Here is a 13,126-nt window from a genome sequence, read left to right on the forward strand (position 1 = left end):
GGTGGAGGAACATTTTATTTTAGGAGGCAGAAGAGACGTGAAGCAGATTAAGCCAAGAGTGACGGCGTCAGTAACCCAGAAGGGTTGAGGTCCCCCTCGTGTAGCAGACGTGCACATGCATCCATCATGACATCATATTTCCCTGCTTGTGTTGACTGGGCTGAATGACCGGAGCTCAGCTCCCCCGAGCGCATCAGCCTGGAGCACCGGTGAGCGTCGGCTAGTTGCAGGGGTGCCGAGGCTGCTGGTGGTTAATGGGGAGGAAGTAGAAGGGGATCTGAGCAGGGCAGGGATGCGCTGGAGAACTGAGCCATGCGAGCTGGTGATCATCACTGTCGCCATGGTGATGACAGCCGCTGGTCAGGTTTTGAGTCAGGGGAATCTTGACCTGGAACCAAACCTCTCTGTCCTGAGGGAGGAGAGACAGTGTGAGGGTGTCCTGATGGAGCAAACAGGGAGGTCATGCCTCACCCAGAAAACCTGTTTTACTGCTGTCGCACTCGCTAGCAGAGCCTCGCCTGCATCACCGCCATGTAGCTACAGGACACAGGAAGAGGCAGCCATGTACACTTAGCTTGAAGCTAACAGGTCTCAGTCACTTCTCACCTACTACACTCAATCGCCAGCTGGCTCAGAACTGATGATGTAAACCCCTCAAGCAGCCAATCAGAACATTTTAGAGGCTATTAAAGACAAATTTGCATCATTGTGTTGTTTCAGTGATCGATTGTCGGTTTGTGAAAGGTGGCGAGAGAGAGATGAACTGACCTCGTCGTCTGTGACGCACTGGATCTCATATTGGTCCCCAATGAGGGGAGTAAGGATGCTGCGGACCTCCGTCACCTACGCACATGCACGCACACGCACACACACACACACACACACACACACAAAAACTCCCTTACTATAACACCAGACTCCATTGCCAGATGTTGTCATAGAGTCCTGGCTGATGAATAGGTTGAATATTGGCCACACCCACTTAAGCATGTAGGAACACAACTTGACCTCACAGTTGGATCAGGTGGAGGGGGATGCTAGTGCTCAGCGGGAACCGCCCACTTTTAGAACTATTGCAGTTCCTCCAAAGGTCTTTGAGCAAATGTTAGGAGTTCTACAGGTGGAACCCAGACGACCGCTCCAAGAGCGTGTACGTCACCACCTCGACAGCTGAGCCCCGCAACATTTAAACGACCAGCTGTCTCCCCCCCAGATGTTGCCAGTAAACAGGAATGAGTGTGGTACAGGTATCCATGGTAACATTAGGACTGTGGGTGGTGTAGTAACTCTCTGTGTTTCTCTTAGAGTGAAAAGGTTGTCAGAGGAGCCTGAGTCTTCTGTTGACCTGCTGGTCTCGGGTGGTTATGACATCACGGCCTTCTGACCATTGGACCCTCACTGTCTGTTGTTAAACTTCTGCCTCCAGTAACAAGTTTTAGGATGAAGTTTTCTGCATTCTGCAAAGTCGCTCAGGGAAAAACGTCTCGCTGTCAAACCGCTGCTCCTTGTGTCGCAGGTACGACACAACACTACGACGTAGGACCGTCAGCTGTGCGTCCGGTTCGTGCACGTTGGTTCCTCCGGCCGCGAAGCAGACGGGCCTACACCTGAAGGTGGCTCAGCTTAGTTTTACCTCCTGATCTAGAGGTTCTGGTTTCCTTGGAGTTGGCAGTTACCTTGTAGGGTCGTTCACAGGACGGTGTGATGCCAGCGGCCTCCAGAACCCTGCAGGACACAAACATCAGTCGCCATTTTACTGCGTTTGATTTCACTGCGACGAAACAGGACTCAACTACTTTAACTCTGATCAATAAACAACCTTTCTGTCTTGTTCAGAAAATAAAGAGAGAAACAAAGAGGATGTTTCCCTGAGAATCTTGTTTGTTCTCTGGAGAACATTTTGTGTTCTCCTAAGAAACGTTCCTCCTACTTTCCCGCGTTGCCTCTCCGATCGTGTGATGGTGCAAAAACCATCCAGGTGGAGCTCCTCTGCTCGTGTCCCTTTAAACCACTCGGGCGGAACACCCACTCATTGGCGCGCGCGTGTGTGTGTGCGCGTGTGTGTGTGTGCGTGTGTGTGTGTGTGTGTGTGTTTGTGTGTTATTAACCAACCTGTGTAAATCAAACTGCCCTCTCAGTTTGAGGCAGATATTGAAATATTTCAGCGGAGAGTTCATTCCCTCTACACAGCCAGCACAAACTCCATGTTTCTCCCACTCCGCTCTCCTGCACACGCAGTCACATGACATGTTCTAATGAGGTACACGCAAAAAACCTTATTAATAAAGACATTGTAACATTGCAGTGATGAAAACTAGACAACTGCCTCTAACTATAATGAAACAAGTTTTTCATGTTTTTTTTTTTTGTGGATACACAATCTCAGACTAAGAGTCAGAACCCAGAGTGGCGTGGAAACCGGACTGTATTAACACTCAGAGAGGCGTCACATGATGAATGTTGGAATGATAAAGGGACACGCCCACTTTTAGGGAAAGTCCCTTATTGTCCATCGTCCCCAGAGAAAGACAGACGGACACTGAGGAGCTGAGACCTGTGCTAGTTAGCTTAGCATAATGACGAGTGGTGAATGGGGAGTGTTAGCATAGCTCGGCTAGTCATCTAATCTAATGTCCCTCTGCGTCAGCGCCAGATGGGTCTGCCTTGTTGTTCAGTCCAGTGCTATGAACTGATGCGCCGCACCAGAACTGGAAGCTGGATGTAGTTTCCAGTAAAGATGGCCAGTGTTCTTCCAGATCCCCCTGCAGTTCCTGGAAGACACCATCAACAAATCAGCTGGCGTAACTCACCTGTGTTGGTTCTAGCAGAGGTAACGGATCCTGACGGGGACTCACCTGGACGTCAGAGGTGAACATTGGCCAGCAGTTGCAGCACTTCATCACCTTGACAGGCCTGAAGGACAAATGCAGTGTTTTACCCGCCATGTTCTCCTCAAGAAGTTTCCCAGACCACACAAGAGCGTTCGTCTCCTGGCTGTGGTAACACCGACAACAACATAGTGGAACCTTTCTGCCACATTTTCAGTTTTTGTTCCTCAGGAACAAAACAGAGATGGCTCCAGTAAGCTGGTCATCAGCTCTGGTTCTGTGTGAGGTGATACTTACCAGAGACCGTGGATGGTCCAGTCGTTGATGCCGGCTGGGATCTTGCACAGAGACTCTCGATCCAGAGACTGACGGAGAGAGACAGATGTCCACAAAATAAGAGCATGACACGCCGCACTGGAGTGAGCAGATGAAACCAGAGAGAAGGCCACACCCCCTCATGCCTGAGCAGCAGGGTTGGAGTTGGAGTTGTACTGTAATTAAATCATCATTCTCTCTCCCGACGCTCAGGATGATGATGATGATGGTGACGCTCACCTGACAGAAGGCTCCGGGCCACTGCAGCGTGAACAGCAGACATTTCCAGGAGCAAGGCTCGTGTGGTTTCAGAGCTGGTCGGCCATATTTGTAGTCCTCCCAGTGGCCTTCCGATGTTTCAGTGACAAACAGAACTGTAGGACTCAGACAGGCCAGCAGGGGAAGCACTGAGCGCAGCATCTTCACTGATGAGCTGATCAAAAATCAAACATCCATTGATCACATTTCATCAAAGTCCCACAACTTTGGAAATAAACATCAATGAACAACATTTAATATTTCATTTCATTTTATAAACTGTTTGTTAACACGACTAGAAAACTTCTGGTGGAACTTTAATGTTCCGTCAGAGGGAAACAGAGCGGTGATTCCCAGATGAAGACCTGTAATACTGCCGCCTAGAGAGCGATAGAAGACCTCCATCCAGGTGAACGACAAGGTACTTTGATGCATTTTCCATCCATGAATGATAACGGGGGGGGGGGGGGGGGTGACAGGATGTGAGTCTTCTTACCTGGATTTGCATCGCAGCTGTGAAATCTAACTTTTAAAAACCAATTTTATCAATCCAGCAGCAGGAGATTATATCTTGTGACCCTAAGATGCCTGAATAGGTAACTCTTAACTCTAGCAGGTAGCTCTAGTGGGTAACTAGCAGGTAGCTCTAGTGGGTAACAAGGAGGTAGCTCTAGTGAGTAACGAGCAGGTAGCTCTAGTGGGTAACTAGCAGGTAGCTCTAGTGAGTAACGAGCAGGTAGCTCTAGTGGGTAACTAGCAGGTAGCTCTAGTGAGTAACGAGCAGGTAGCTCTAGTGGGTAACTAGCAGGTAGCTCTAGTGAGTAACGAGCAGGTAGCTCTAGTGGGAAACTAGCAGGTAGCTCTAGTGAGTAACGAGCAGGTAGCTCTAGTGGGTAACTAGCAGGTAGCTCTAGTGGGTAACGAGCAGGTAGCTCTAGTGGGTAATGAGCAGGTAGCTCTAGTGGGTAACGAGCAGGTAGCTCTAGTGGGTAACTCTAGCAGTAGCTCTAGTGAGTAACAAGCAGGTAGCTCTAGTGGGTAACTAGCAGGTAGCTCTAGTGAGTAACAAGCAGGTAGCTCTAGTGAGTAACAAGCAGGTAGCTCTAGTGGGTAACTAGCAAGTAGCTCTCGTGGGTAACTGGCAGGTAGCTCTAGTGGGTAACTCTAGCAGTAGCTCTAGTGAGTAACAAGCAGGTAGCTCTAGTGGGTAACTAGCAGGTAGCTCTAGTGAGTAACGAGCAGGTAGCTCTAGTGGGTAACTAGCAGGTAGCTCTAGTGCGTAACAAGCAGGTAGCTCTAGTGGGTAACTAGCAGGTAGCTCTAGTGAGTAACGAGCAGGTAGCTCTAGTGGGTAACGAGCAGGTAGCTCTAGTGGGTAACGAGCAGGTAGCTCTAGTGGGTAACTAGCAGGTAGCTCTCGTGGGTAACTAGCAGGTAGCTCTAGTGAGTAACTAGCAGGTAGCGCTAGTGGGTGACTAGCAGGTAGCTCTCGTGGGTAACTCTAACAGTAGCTCTAGTGAGTAACAAGCAGGTAGCTCTAGTGGGTAACTTGCAGGTAGCTCTAGTGGTAACTAGCAGATTGCTCTCGTGGGTAACTAGCAGGTAGCTCTAGTGGGTAACTAGCAGGTAGCTCTAGTGGGTAACTAGGAGGTAGCTCTAGTGAGTAACGAGCAGGTAGCTCTAGTGGGTAACTAGCAGGTAGCTCTAGTGAGTAACGAGCAGGTAGCTCTAGTGGGTAACTAGCAGGTAGCTCTAGTGGGTAACGAGCAGGTAGCTCTAGTGGGTAACGAGGAGGTAGCTCTAGTGGGTAACGAGCAGGTAGCTCTAGTGGGTAACGAGCAGGTAGCTCTAGTGGGTAACTAGCAGGTAGCTCTCGTGGGTAACTAGCAGGTAGCTCTAGTGAGTAACTAGCAGGTAGCGCTAGTGGGTGACTAGCAGGTAGCTCTCGTGGGTAACTCTAACAGTAGCTCTAGTGAGTAACAAGCAGGTAGCTCTGGTGAGTAACTAGCAGGTAGCTCTAGTGGGTAACTTGCAAGTAGCTCTAGTGGGTAACTAGCAGATTGCTCTCGTGGGTAACTAGCAGGTAGCTCTAGTGGGTAACTAGCAGGTAGCTCTCGTGGGTAACTAGCAGGTAGCTCTCGTGGGTAACTAGCAGGTAGCTCTCGTGGGTAACTAGCAGGTAGCTCTCGTGGGTAACTTGCAGGTAGCTCTAGTGGGTAACTAGCAGATTGCTCTCGTGGGTAACTAGCAGGTACCTCTTGTGAGTAACGAGCAGGTAGCTCTAGTGGGTAACTTGCAGGTAGCTCTTGTGAGTAACGAGCAGGTAGCTCTAGTGGGTAACTAGGAGGTAGCTCCAGTGGGTAACTAGCAGGTAGCTCTAGTGGGTAACTAGCAGGTAGCTCTAGTGAGTAACTAGCAGGTAGCTCTAGTGGGTAATTAGCAAGTAGCTCTAGTGGGTAACTCTAGCAGTAGCTCTAGTGGGTAACTAGCAGGTAGCTCTAGTGAGTAACTAGCAGGTAGCTCTCGTGGGTAACTAGCAGGTAGCTCTCGTGGGTAACTAGCAGGTAGCTCTCGTGGGTAACTAGCAGGTAGCTCTAGTGGGTCACTGGCAGGTAGCTCTAGTGGGTAACTTGCAGGTAGCTCTAGTGGGTAACTAGCAGATTGCTCTCGTGGGTAACTAGCAGGTAGCTCTTGTGAGTAACGAGCAGGTAGCTCTAGTGGGTAACTAGCAGGTAGCTCTTGTGAGTAACGAGCAGGTAGCTCTAGTGGGTAACTAGCAGGTAGCTCCAGTGGGTAACTAGCAGGTAGCTCTAGTGGGTAACTAGCAGGTAGCTCTAGTGAGTAACTAGCAGGTAGCTCTAGTGGGTAACTAGCAGTAGCTCTAGTGGGTAACTAGCAGGTAGCTCTAATGGGTACCTAGCAGGTAGCTCTAGTGAGTAACTAGCAGGTAGCTCGAGTGGGTAACTCGCAGGTAGCTCTAGTGGGAAACTAGCAGGTAGCTCTAGTGGGTAACTAGCAGGTAGCTCTCGTGGGTAACTAGCAGGTAGCTCTAGTGGGTAACTAGCAGGTAGCTCTAGTGGGTAACGAGCAGGTAGCTCTAGTGAGTAACGAGCAGGTAGCTCTAGTAGGTAACGAGCAGGTAGCTCTAGTGGGTAACTCTTGCAGTAGCTCTAGTGAGTAACAAGCAGGTAGCTCTCATGGGTAACTAGCAGGTAGCTCTAGTGGGTAACTGGCAGGTAGCTCTAGTGGGCAACTGGCAGGTAGCTCTAGTGGGTAACTCTAGCAGTAGCTCTCGTGGGTAACTGGCAGGTAGCTCTAGTGGGTAACTGGCAGGTAGCTCTCGTGGGTAACTGGCAGGTAGCTCTAGTGAGTAACAAGCAGGTAGCTCTAGTGGGTAACTAGCAGGTAGCTCTAGTTGGTAACTAGCAGGTAGCTCTAGTGGGTAACTAGCAGGTAGCTCTAGTGGGTAACTAACAGATTGCTCTCGTGGGTAACTAGCAGGTAGCTCTCGTGGGTAACTAGCAGGTAGCTCTAGTGGGTAACTAGCAGGTAGCTCTCGTGGGTAACGAGCAGGTAGCTCTAGTGGGTAACGAGCAGGTAGCTCTAGTGGGCAACGAGCAGGTAGCTCTAGTGGGCAACTAGCAGGTAGCTCTCGTGGGCAACTAGCAGGTAGCTGTCATTTTGTCTTTTTTTTTATCGCGCCAAATCACAACAAAAGTTATCTCCTGACACTTTACAGGTAGAGCAGGTCTAGTACCACGCTCTAGTGGGTAACTCTAGCTGGTAGCTCTAGTGAGTAATTCCTGCAGGTAACTAGCAGGCAACTCGAAGGCTATTCTACCAGGTAACTAGTAGGTAGCTTTAGTAGTTGGTCACTCTAGTACGGTCCTCCAGCAGTTTACTCTCGTAAGTTACTGTTGTAGGTAACTCTAGCAGGTACTTCTAGGAAGTAAGTATACCCCCCTCTCCAGAGCTCTAGAGTTACATTCTGTCATTAAGTCAAAAGAGAAAAATGTTGACAACTTTGAAAATATATTTAAAAATCAAGAAAGTCACTCTGATGATCATGAACATAAATCATGAACAGATTTTTCATGTTGTCTATCTCGATGTTTTGTACTGAACAGGCGCAGCTCTGTCACAGTGAGACTCTCCTTTTGCCTGTCAGACATTTCTGTTCCATTTGGAGGAAATCTAATAAACTCACCAGAGATCCGCCGCCGCTCCGGCTCGCCGCCACAGCTTCACTGAGCCTCGCTGAGAAAAGCAAGAAGTGACGATAGGATGAACCTTTATTTGTCCTCCAGTGGGAAAACTGGCACTCCTACAGCAGCAGAAACAGAGAAGTAGCAGCAGAAAAAATACTGAGCAACAAATAGCAGAAGTTAAACTAAAAATAGTAAAAAAAAACCTGTTGAGATGAGGAACCAAGTAGGGAGGGAACGTGCAGGTGTGTGGACCTCAGGCGTGACTGCAGGTGAAGTGTGATACAGATGCATCTGGGTCAGATGCTAACACTTCCCACCCACTACCATTCATTGTGCTAAGCTAACTAGCGTGGGTCTCAGCTGCCGAGTGAAGGGTTGCTGGGTGATTGATGGACAGTAAGAAACTAAAAGTGGGCGTGTTCCTATAGAAAAGAATGAAACGCTGAAGAATGTTGAGCTCCAGCTTTTAGTGAGCTGAAGAACTGCAGGAACAGTTGGAGCCTTCAGAGGTTCGTGTCCACGTTGCGTGGCTATTCTTAGCTAGTTTGTGTTGGTTGTGTCATGGACCCGTGAACCTGAGTGGAGGCTGATGGCTTTTGAGTTCATGACTGCCTGACTTCCACTTTATTGCTGTCAAAGGTTGAATTCAAAGTGTCTTGTTTGTCTGATTCTGTCAGTTTGTTGTTGACCTGAATGGTCCATTAGTGAGTAGGAAGATGAAAGAGACGTGTGTGTGTGTGTGTGTGTGTGTGTGTGTGTGTGTGTTTTCTCAAAGCACAAACAGTTTGGCCTCTGCAGCGAACCATAGCTTGGCAGGAGATCAGGTGTGTGTGTGTGTGTGTCCGTCTGTCCGTCCGTCTGTCCTTGTCAGGGTGAAGCCACAGCAGCGACTCGACTCACCACCACAGACATGAAGCAGCTCCTGGTAACTACACCTGCTGTTTTCCGTCTTTCTGTGTTAGTTTTCTTTCCTTTGTTCCGCTCGGGCTTCAGGGAACGCGTTCCCAGCAGCTGAGTGACAGTTCAGAGTTGCTGGAGTGGCAGGAAGCTGACCTTTGCTCCCTGTAGGTTACGAGTCAGAATTCTGTCCTGCTGCTGTTTCTGCTGTCTGTGACTTAAAGACAGGATCTATTTATAGCAGCTGACCTCAGATGACCTGCTGAGGGTCGCTGCTCGTCCGTATCTGGCCGCCCTGCAGTCAGGTGGCGGCGATTAGCACGTACACAATGACTTTCAGCCATTGACCTGCTGAGCTGAGAGAAACAAATGAGACGGCAAGACGAGGAAATAAATACTGAGAGGTTAGAGTAGAGAAGCAAATCAGGAGGAAGCAGTCAATCCTGCAGGGGTCTGGTCAGGGACCCCCAGGTCAGGGACTCCTGGGTTCGGGACCCCCAGGTCAGGGACCTCCAGGCTAGAGACCCCCGGGTCAGGGACCCCCAGGTTAGGGACCCCGGGTCACAGCCCAGCAGACCGAAGAGGAGTTTCTTTCAGTCTGACGTGGCATCGCTGCTGTTTCATCTAATTCAATACTTGGCTCGCTTTATTTTGCGTCTAATTTTAGTCTCCAAGCCAGTGACGTGAGTTGGACGGAGGCTGCGTGGTTCACGCTGTCCATTACATTACGGCAACATCTCAGGACGGCCTCAAGGTCAAAGGTCAAAGTAGCTGAAGCAAGATTCAAGCAGGTACTCAGTCACAGTGGTGTCTGGTGAGTGATGATGACAGCCGCCAACCTCCCCCAACGCACACCCAAACTCCCAAAAGGTGAAACTACTTTGTTTTCCCAGACAGCGAGGAGGAAGCCGACCCTAACCCGGGCCTTGACCTGGGCTGGGACCTTGACCTGGGCTGGGACCCTAACCCGGGCCTTGACCTGGGCTGGGACCTTGACCTGGGCTGGGACCCTGACCCGGGCCTTGACCTGGGCTGGGATCTTGACCTGGGCTGGGACCCTGACCCGGGCCTTGACCTGGGCTGGGATCTTGACCTGGGCTGGGACCCTGACCCGGGCCTTGACCTGGGCTGGGATCTTGACCTGGGCTGGGACCCTGACCCGGGCCTTGACCTGGGCTGGGATCTTGACCTGGGCTGGGACCCTGACCCGGGCCTTGACCTGGGCTGGGATCCTGACCTGGGCCTTGACCTGGGCTGGGATCCTGACCCGGGCCTTGACCTGGGCTGGGATCCTGACCCGGGCCTTGACCTGGGCTGGGATCTTGACCTGGGCTGGGACCCTGACCCGGGCCTTGACCTGGGCTGGGAGTGAACCTGTGGCGTCTTCCGTACGTCCTTTTATAGTCATACATTTGAAGTCAGAACACCTACTGATAGGGAAGCCCCCGGCGCCAGCGCTGTCCAGATGTGTGTTTAGACCGTGTGAAGGTGTGCAGGAGGGTCTAGTTTGGTGTTACTGGTAGCGTTGACGTGGCGGTGGGACTCAGACGTCCCGGGGGAGGCGACGCGACCTCATGTCACAGCCAGCCTCATACACCTGTGATGGACGTCCGTCATCGTGTCCGCTCTCTGGGTCTCCAGCCTGGTTCTGGTGTTCGCGGATGTGTAGAAGTACTTCTATTATACATCTATTATTAACAGGGATGTGTAGAAGTACTTCTATTATACTTCTATTATTAACAGGGATGTGTAGAAGTACTTCTATTATACTTCTATTATTAACAGGGATGTGTAGAAGTACTTCTATTATACTTCAGTTATTAACAGGGATGTGTAGAAGTACTTCTATTATACTTCAGTTATTAACAGGGATGTGTAGAAGTACTTCTATTATACTTCTATTATTAACAGGGATGTGTAGAAGTACTTCTATTATACTTCTATTATTAACAGGGATGTGTAGAAGTACTTCTATTATACTTCAGTTATTAACAGGGATGTGTAGAAGTACTTCTATTATACTTCTATTATTAACAGGGATGTGTAGAAGTACTTCTATTATACTTCAGTTATTAACAGGGATGTGTAGAAGTACTTCTATTATACTTCTAGTATTAACAGGGATGTGTAGAAGTACTTCTACTGCTCAGCAGCTGCACCGTCATGCCCAAACTCCTCAACCTTTTACCCGTAGCCTCATCACATGACCTGCGCCCTCTGAGCTGAGTGTTTGCTCTGTGGCGGTCTGGCTGGGCCGCGCCGGTGTCGCCGAGGCGTCTGTGCCTTTGAGCGACCAGCAGCTTTGGACTGGGAGGAAATGCCAGTCAGCTGCCGTGATTGAAGAAACTCAACACAGCAGCCGTTGCCAAGCAGTGTTTCAGAGGTGTGAGTGCGGCGCCACAGCCAGAAACTGTCCGCCCGCCGCGTGGCGTCCACCTTGAACCAACGCAGACGTCTAAACCGGCCTCCACCACGCGCAGCTACGATCTCAGGGAACCTGACCACCAACATGGTGGAGTTGTGACTTTTCTGGGTTAGTTTGACCTGAACCAGTTACAGACTTGGGCTTAGAATCAAAGACTTCTGCCTCTGTTTCTCCAGCCTGCAGGTGGCGCTCTCCATGGGGTCCATCCTAGAACACCAGAGCAGTGTCTCAGCTCGCTGGTCTCACACCTTCATGAGACTTTTTTCTTTAATCTTGTTATTAATTCCTTCATCTCTCGGGAGAGTTGGTAGAGACCAAACAGCTCCTGATGTGTCGCCAAGGAGGCATGAAGGCTTTTCCTGCATAGCCGGGGGGCGAGGCCGCCCCCGCAGCCTCCTTATTGGTTGGAGGCTCAGATTTCAGAGGCCTGACTCGCCGCCGTGAGCAGCCTTAAGTGACCTCGCTTCAAAAGTTAAAAAGCGTCGGTAAAGACACAGACAGCTGCAGGGTGTTGGTGGCTGAAACCTCCGAAATGAAAGCTTCTCAAAGAAGCACAGAGATTAAGATTCGTTTCTCGGAGACCTCAGAGAGTGAAGTGAGAACGTGAGGGAACTTTCACTTCTTCACAACAGCAGAACCCAATCCCCTGCGGCCAACATCGCTCTGAGGAGAAGTTGCATGAAAACACACGGAGTAAGAACGAGGGCCGATGCGTCCATCGACATCGGCCAATCGCGGTCTTCCCACCGACATACCGCACCATGTGACACAGGTCACACGTGGGCTCGGTATCCTGGGATTGATTCCAAGCTCAGGTCTGCAGGGGAAGTTGATCCACTCAAGTGTTTCCTTCTGCGCTGAAAGCTCAGCTTGTTCTCGTTCTCCTGTCAGTGAGGCTTCGCACACAAGCGAGCCAGCAACTGCTTTTTCAGTAAATTCCTTTGGCTGACAACAAATAATATTAAATGATTTTATTGACTCATATTCAAAGTCAGTGATGCTGGATGTTAAATTTAAGTGTAAAAGTGTCTGAGTGTTGACTGACAGACATTTAGCTGGCCAGCTAGCTAGCTAGCGTAGCGTGGCTAGCTAGCTGGCTAGCGTAGCGTGGCTAGTTAGTAGAAACTTCCATATGGAGGGAACTGCAGTAATCAGAGTTGAGTTCCAGTTGCCATCATAAATGCTCCAGTTTGAAATGGTGAAGGAACCAAATGTCGGACATGGTGAGGGGGTGCTGACCTTTGGGGGCTGAGATGTCACATGACTCCAGCTTCTGACATCAGAGGAGCTCCGCCTGTGCGGCAGCTTCAGCGAGGAAGCAGAAAACAGATGTGATGTGATGTCACTTCCTCTTTCCCCTCATGGTTTTTAGCTCACACCATTATGAGGCTGAATTGAGGGATTTTGGGGTTAAAACTCCAGAATCAGGACTGAATTATTGTTGCCTCCCAGCTGAAAAGAGAAGCAGCAGATTTGGTTGATTTCATCAGAAGCGCCACACCTGAAGTCAACAGAGAGAACAGACAACATCATGAAAATGAACTGTGGCTTCACAACCCTCAGGGTGGGTCACTTCACTTCCATGCTGGTATTGTAAATGATGACTCTCCACTCTCTGTCCGCTGTTCCAGAAAGTTCCAGTTCTGATGGCTCGAGCCTTCAGCAGCTCCGCCAGGCAGCTGAGGAACAAAGTGCCTGAAGTCCAGAAGTTATTTCAGGTAACCACAAGCAGCATCGCTAACTTTTCCTCAGTTGCTACGGAAACTGAGCGCAACCTAACATCTTCACAGGAACTATTGGTTCTGCTTGGTTTGGCATTAAAACATTTCTGGGTTTCTTCTCATAGTCGACCCAAAGTTGGCCCTCAGGAAACGGATTTTATTGACACTAACATGCTAACAATGAAGGGTTAAAAAGATGTCCACTCAGTGGTGAAAACTCCTTCTGGTATTGAGATGGAAAAACTGGAGGTGACATTTTCTTGAATGTTGCTACTCTCTCTCTCTGTTACCTCTCTCTCTCTCTGTTACCTCTCTCTCTCTCTCTCTCTCAAAGGGTTACAGCTCTCTCTCTCTCTGTTACCTCTCTCTCTCAAAGGGTTACAGCTCTCTCTCTCTCTCTCTAAGGGTTACAGCTCTCTCTCTCTCTTTCTCTCTCTCTCTCAAATGGTTACAGCTCTCTCTCTCTTTCTCTCT

At 49.7% G+C, this 13,126-nt stretch overlaps 2 protein-coding genes across 4 annotated transcripts in view; one reads left to right on the forward strand and one right to left on the reverse strand.

Annotated features, from left to right (window-relative positions):
- rnaset2l (ribonuclease T2, like) lies at positions 1-8,638 on the reverse strand. Of its 3 annotated transcripts, none has more exons than XM_086216979.1 (10): positions 8,510-8,638; positions 7,609-7,725; positions 3,384-3,576; positions 3,126-3,193; positions 2,856-2,913; positions 2,704-2,771; positions 2,113-2,226; positions 1,677-1,725; positions 769-843; positions 1-409 (listed from the first exon to the last, which is right to left on the reverse strand). In XM_086216979.1, exons 3-10 carry the CDS (start codon positions 3,561-3,563, stop codon positions 221-223), a joined length of 801 nt encoding a protein of 266 aa, XP_086073105.1. In that variant the 5' UTR covers positions 3,564-3,576; positions 7,609-7,725; positions 8,510-8,638; the 3' UTR covers positions 1-220. The 3 variants fall into 3 exon arrangements, with proteins under 3 accessions (XP_086073105.1, XP_086073107.1, XP_086073106.1); XM_086216981.1 differs by having other exon boundaries at positions 7,609-7,658; positions 8,545-8,628; XM_086216980.1 differs by lacking the exon at positions 8,510-8,638 and adding an exon at positions 7,813-7,886.
- cox7a1 (cytochrome c oxidase subunit 7A1) overlaps positions 8,423-13,126 on the forward strand; it is a 22,664-nt gene continuing 17,960 nt past the window's right edge. Inside the window, exons 1-2 of the mRNA XM_086216987.1 lie at positions 8,423-8,534; positions 12,563-12,649. Coding sequence (XP_086073113.1) covers positions 8,520-8,534; positions 12,563-12,649 — 102 coding nt within the window. The 5' untranslated portion in view covers positions 8,423-8,519. The remainder of the gene's footprint in view (positions 8,535-12,562; positions 12,650-13,126) is intronic.

The sequence above is a fragment of the Aulostomus chinensis genome, chromosome 10 (assembly GCF_037954235.1).
Source record: "Aulostomus chinensis isolate RoL2024-O1b breed Wild chromosome 10, RoL_Achi_v1.0, whole genome shotgun sequence".
NCBI lineage: Eukaryota > Metazoa > Chordata > Actinopteri > Syngnathiformes > Aulostomidae > Aulostomus > Aulostomus chinensis.

Excerpts from the sequence above, each read along its gene's own strand:
- rnaset2l (XM_086216979.1), bottom strand. The coding sequence starts at position 3,563 with ATGCTGCGCTCAGTGCTTCCCCTGCTGGCCTGTCTGAGTCCTACAGTT. Across the intron at positions 3,194-3,383 it reads GGCCCGGAGCCTTCTGTCAG|TCTCTGGATCGAGAGTCTCT; the intron begins GTGAGCGTCACC and ends TCTCTCCGTCAG. Across the intron at positions 2,772-2,855 it reads TGTTCACCTCTGACGTCCAG|GAACTGCAGGGGGATCTGGA; the intron begins GTGAGTCCCCGT and ends GGTGTCTTCCAG.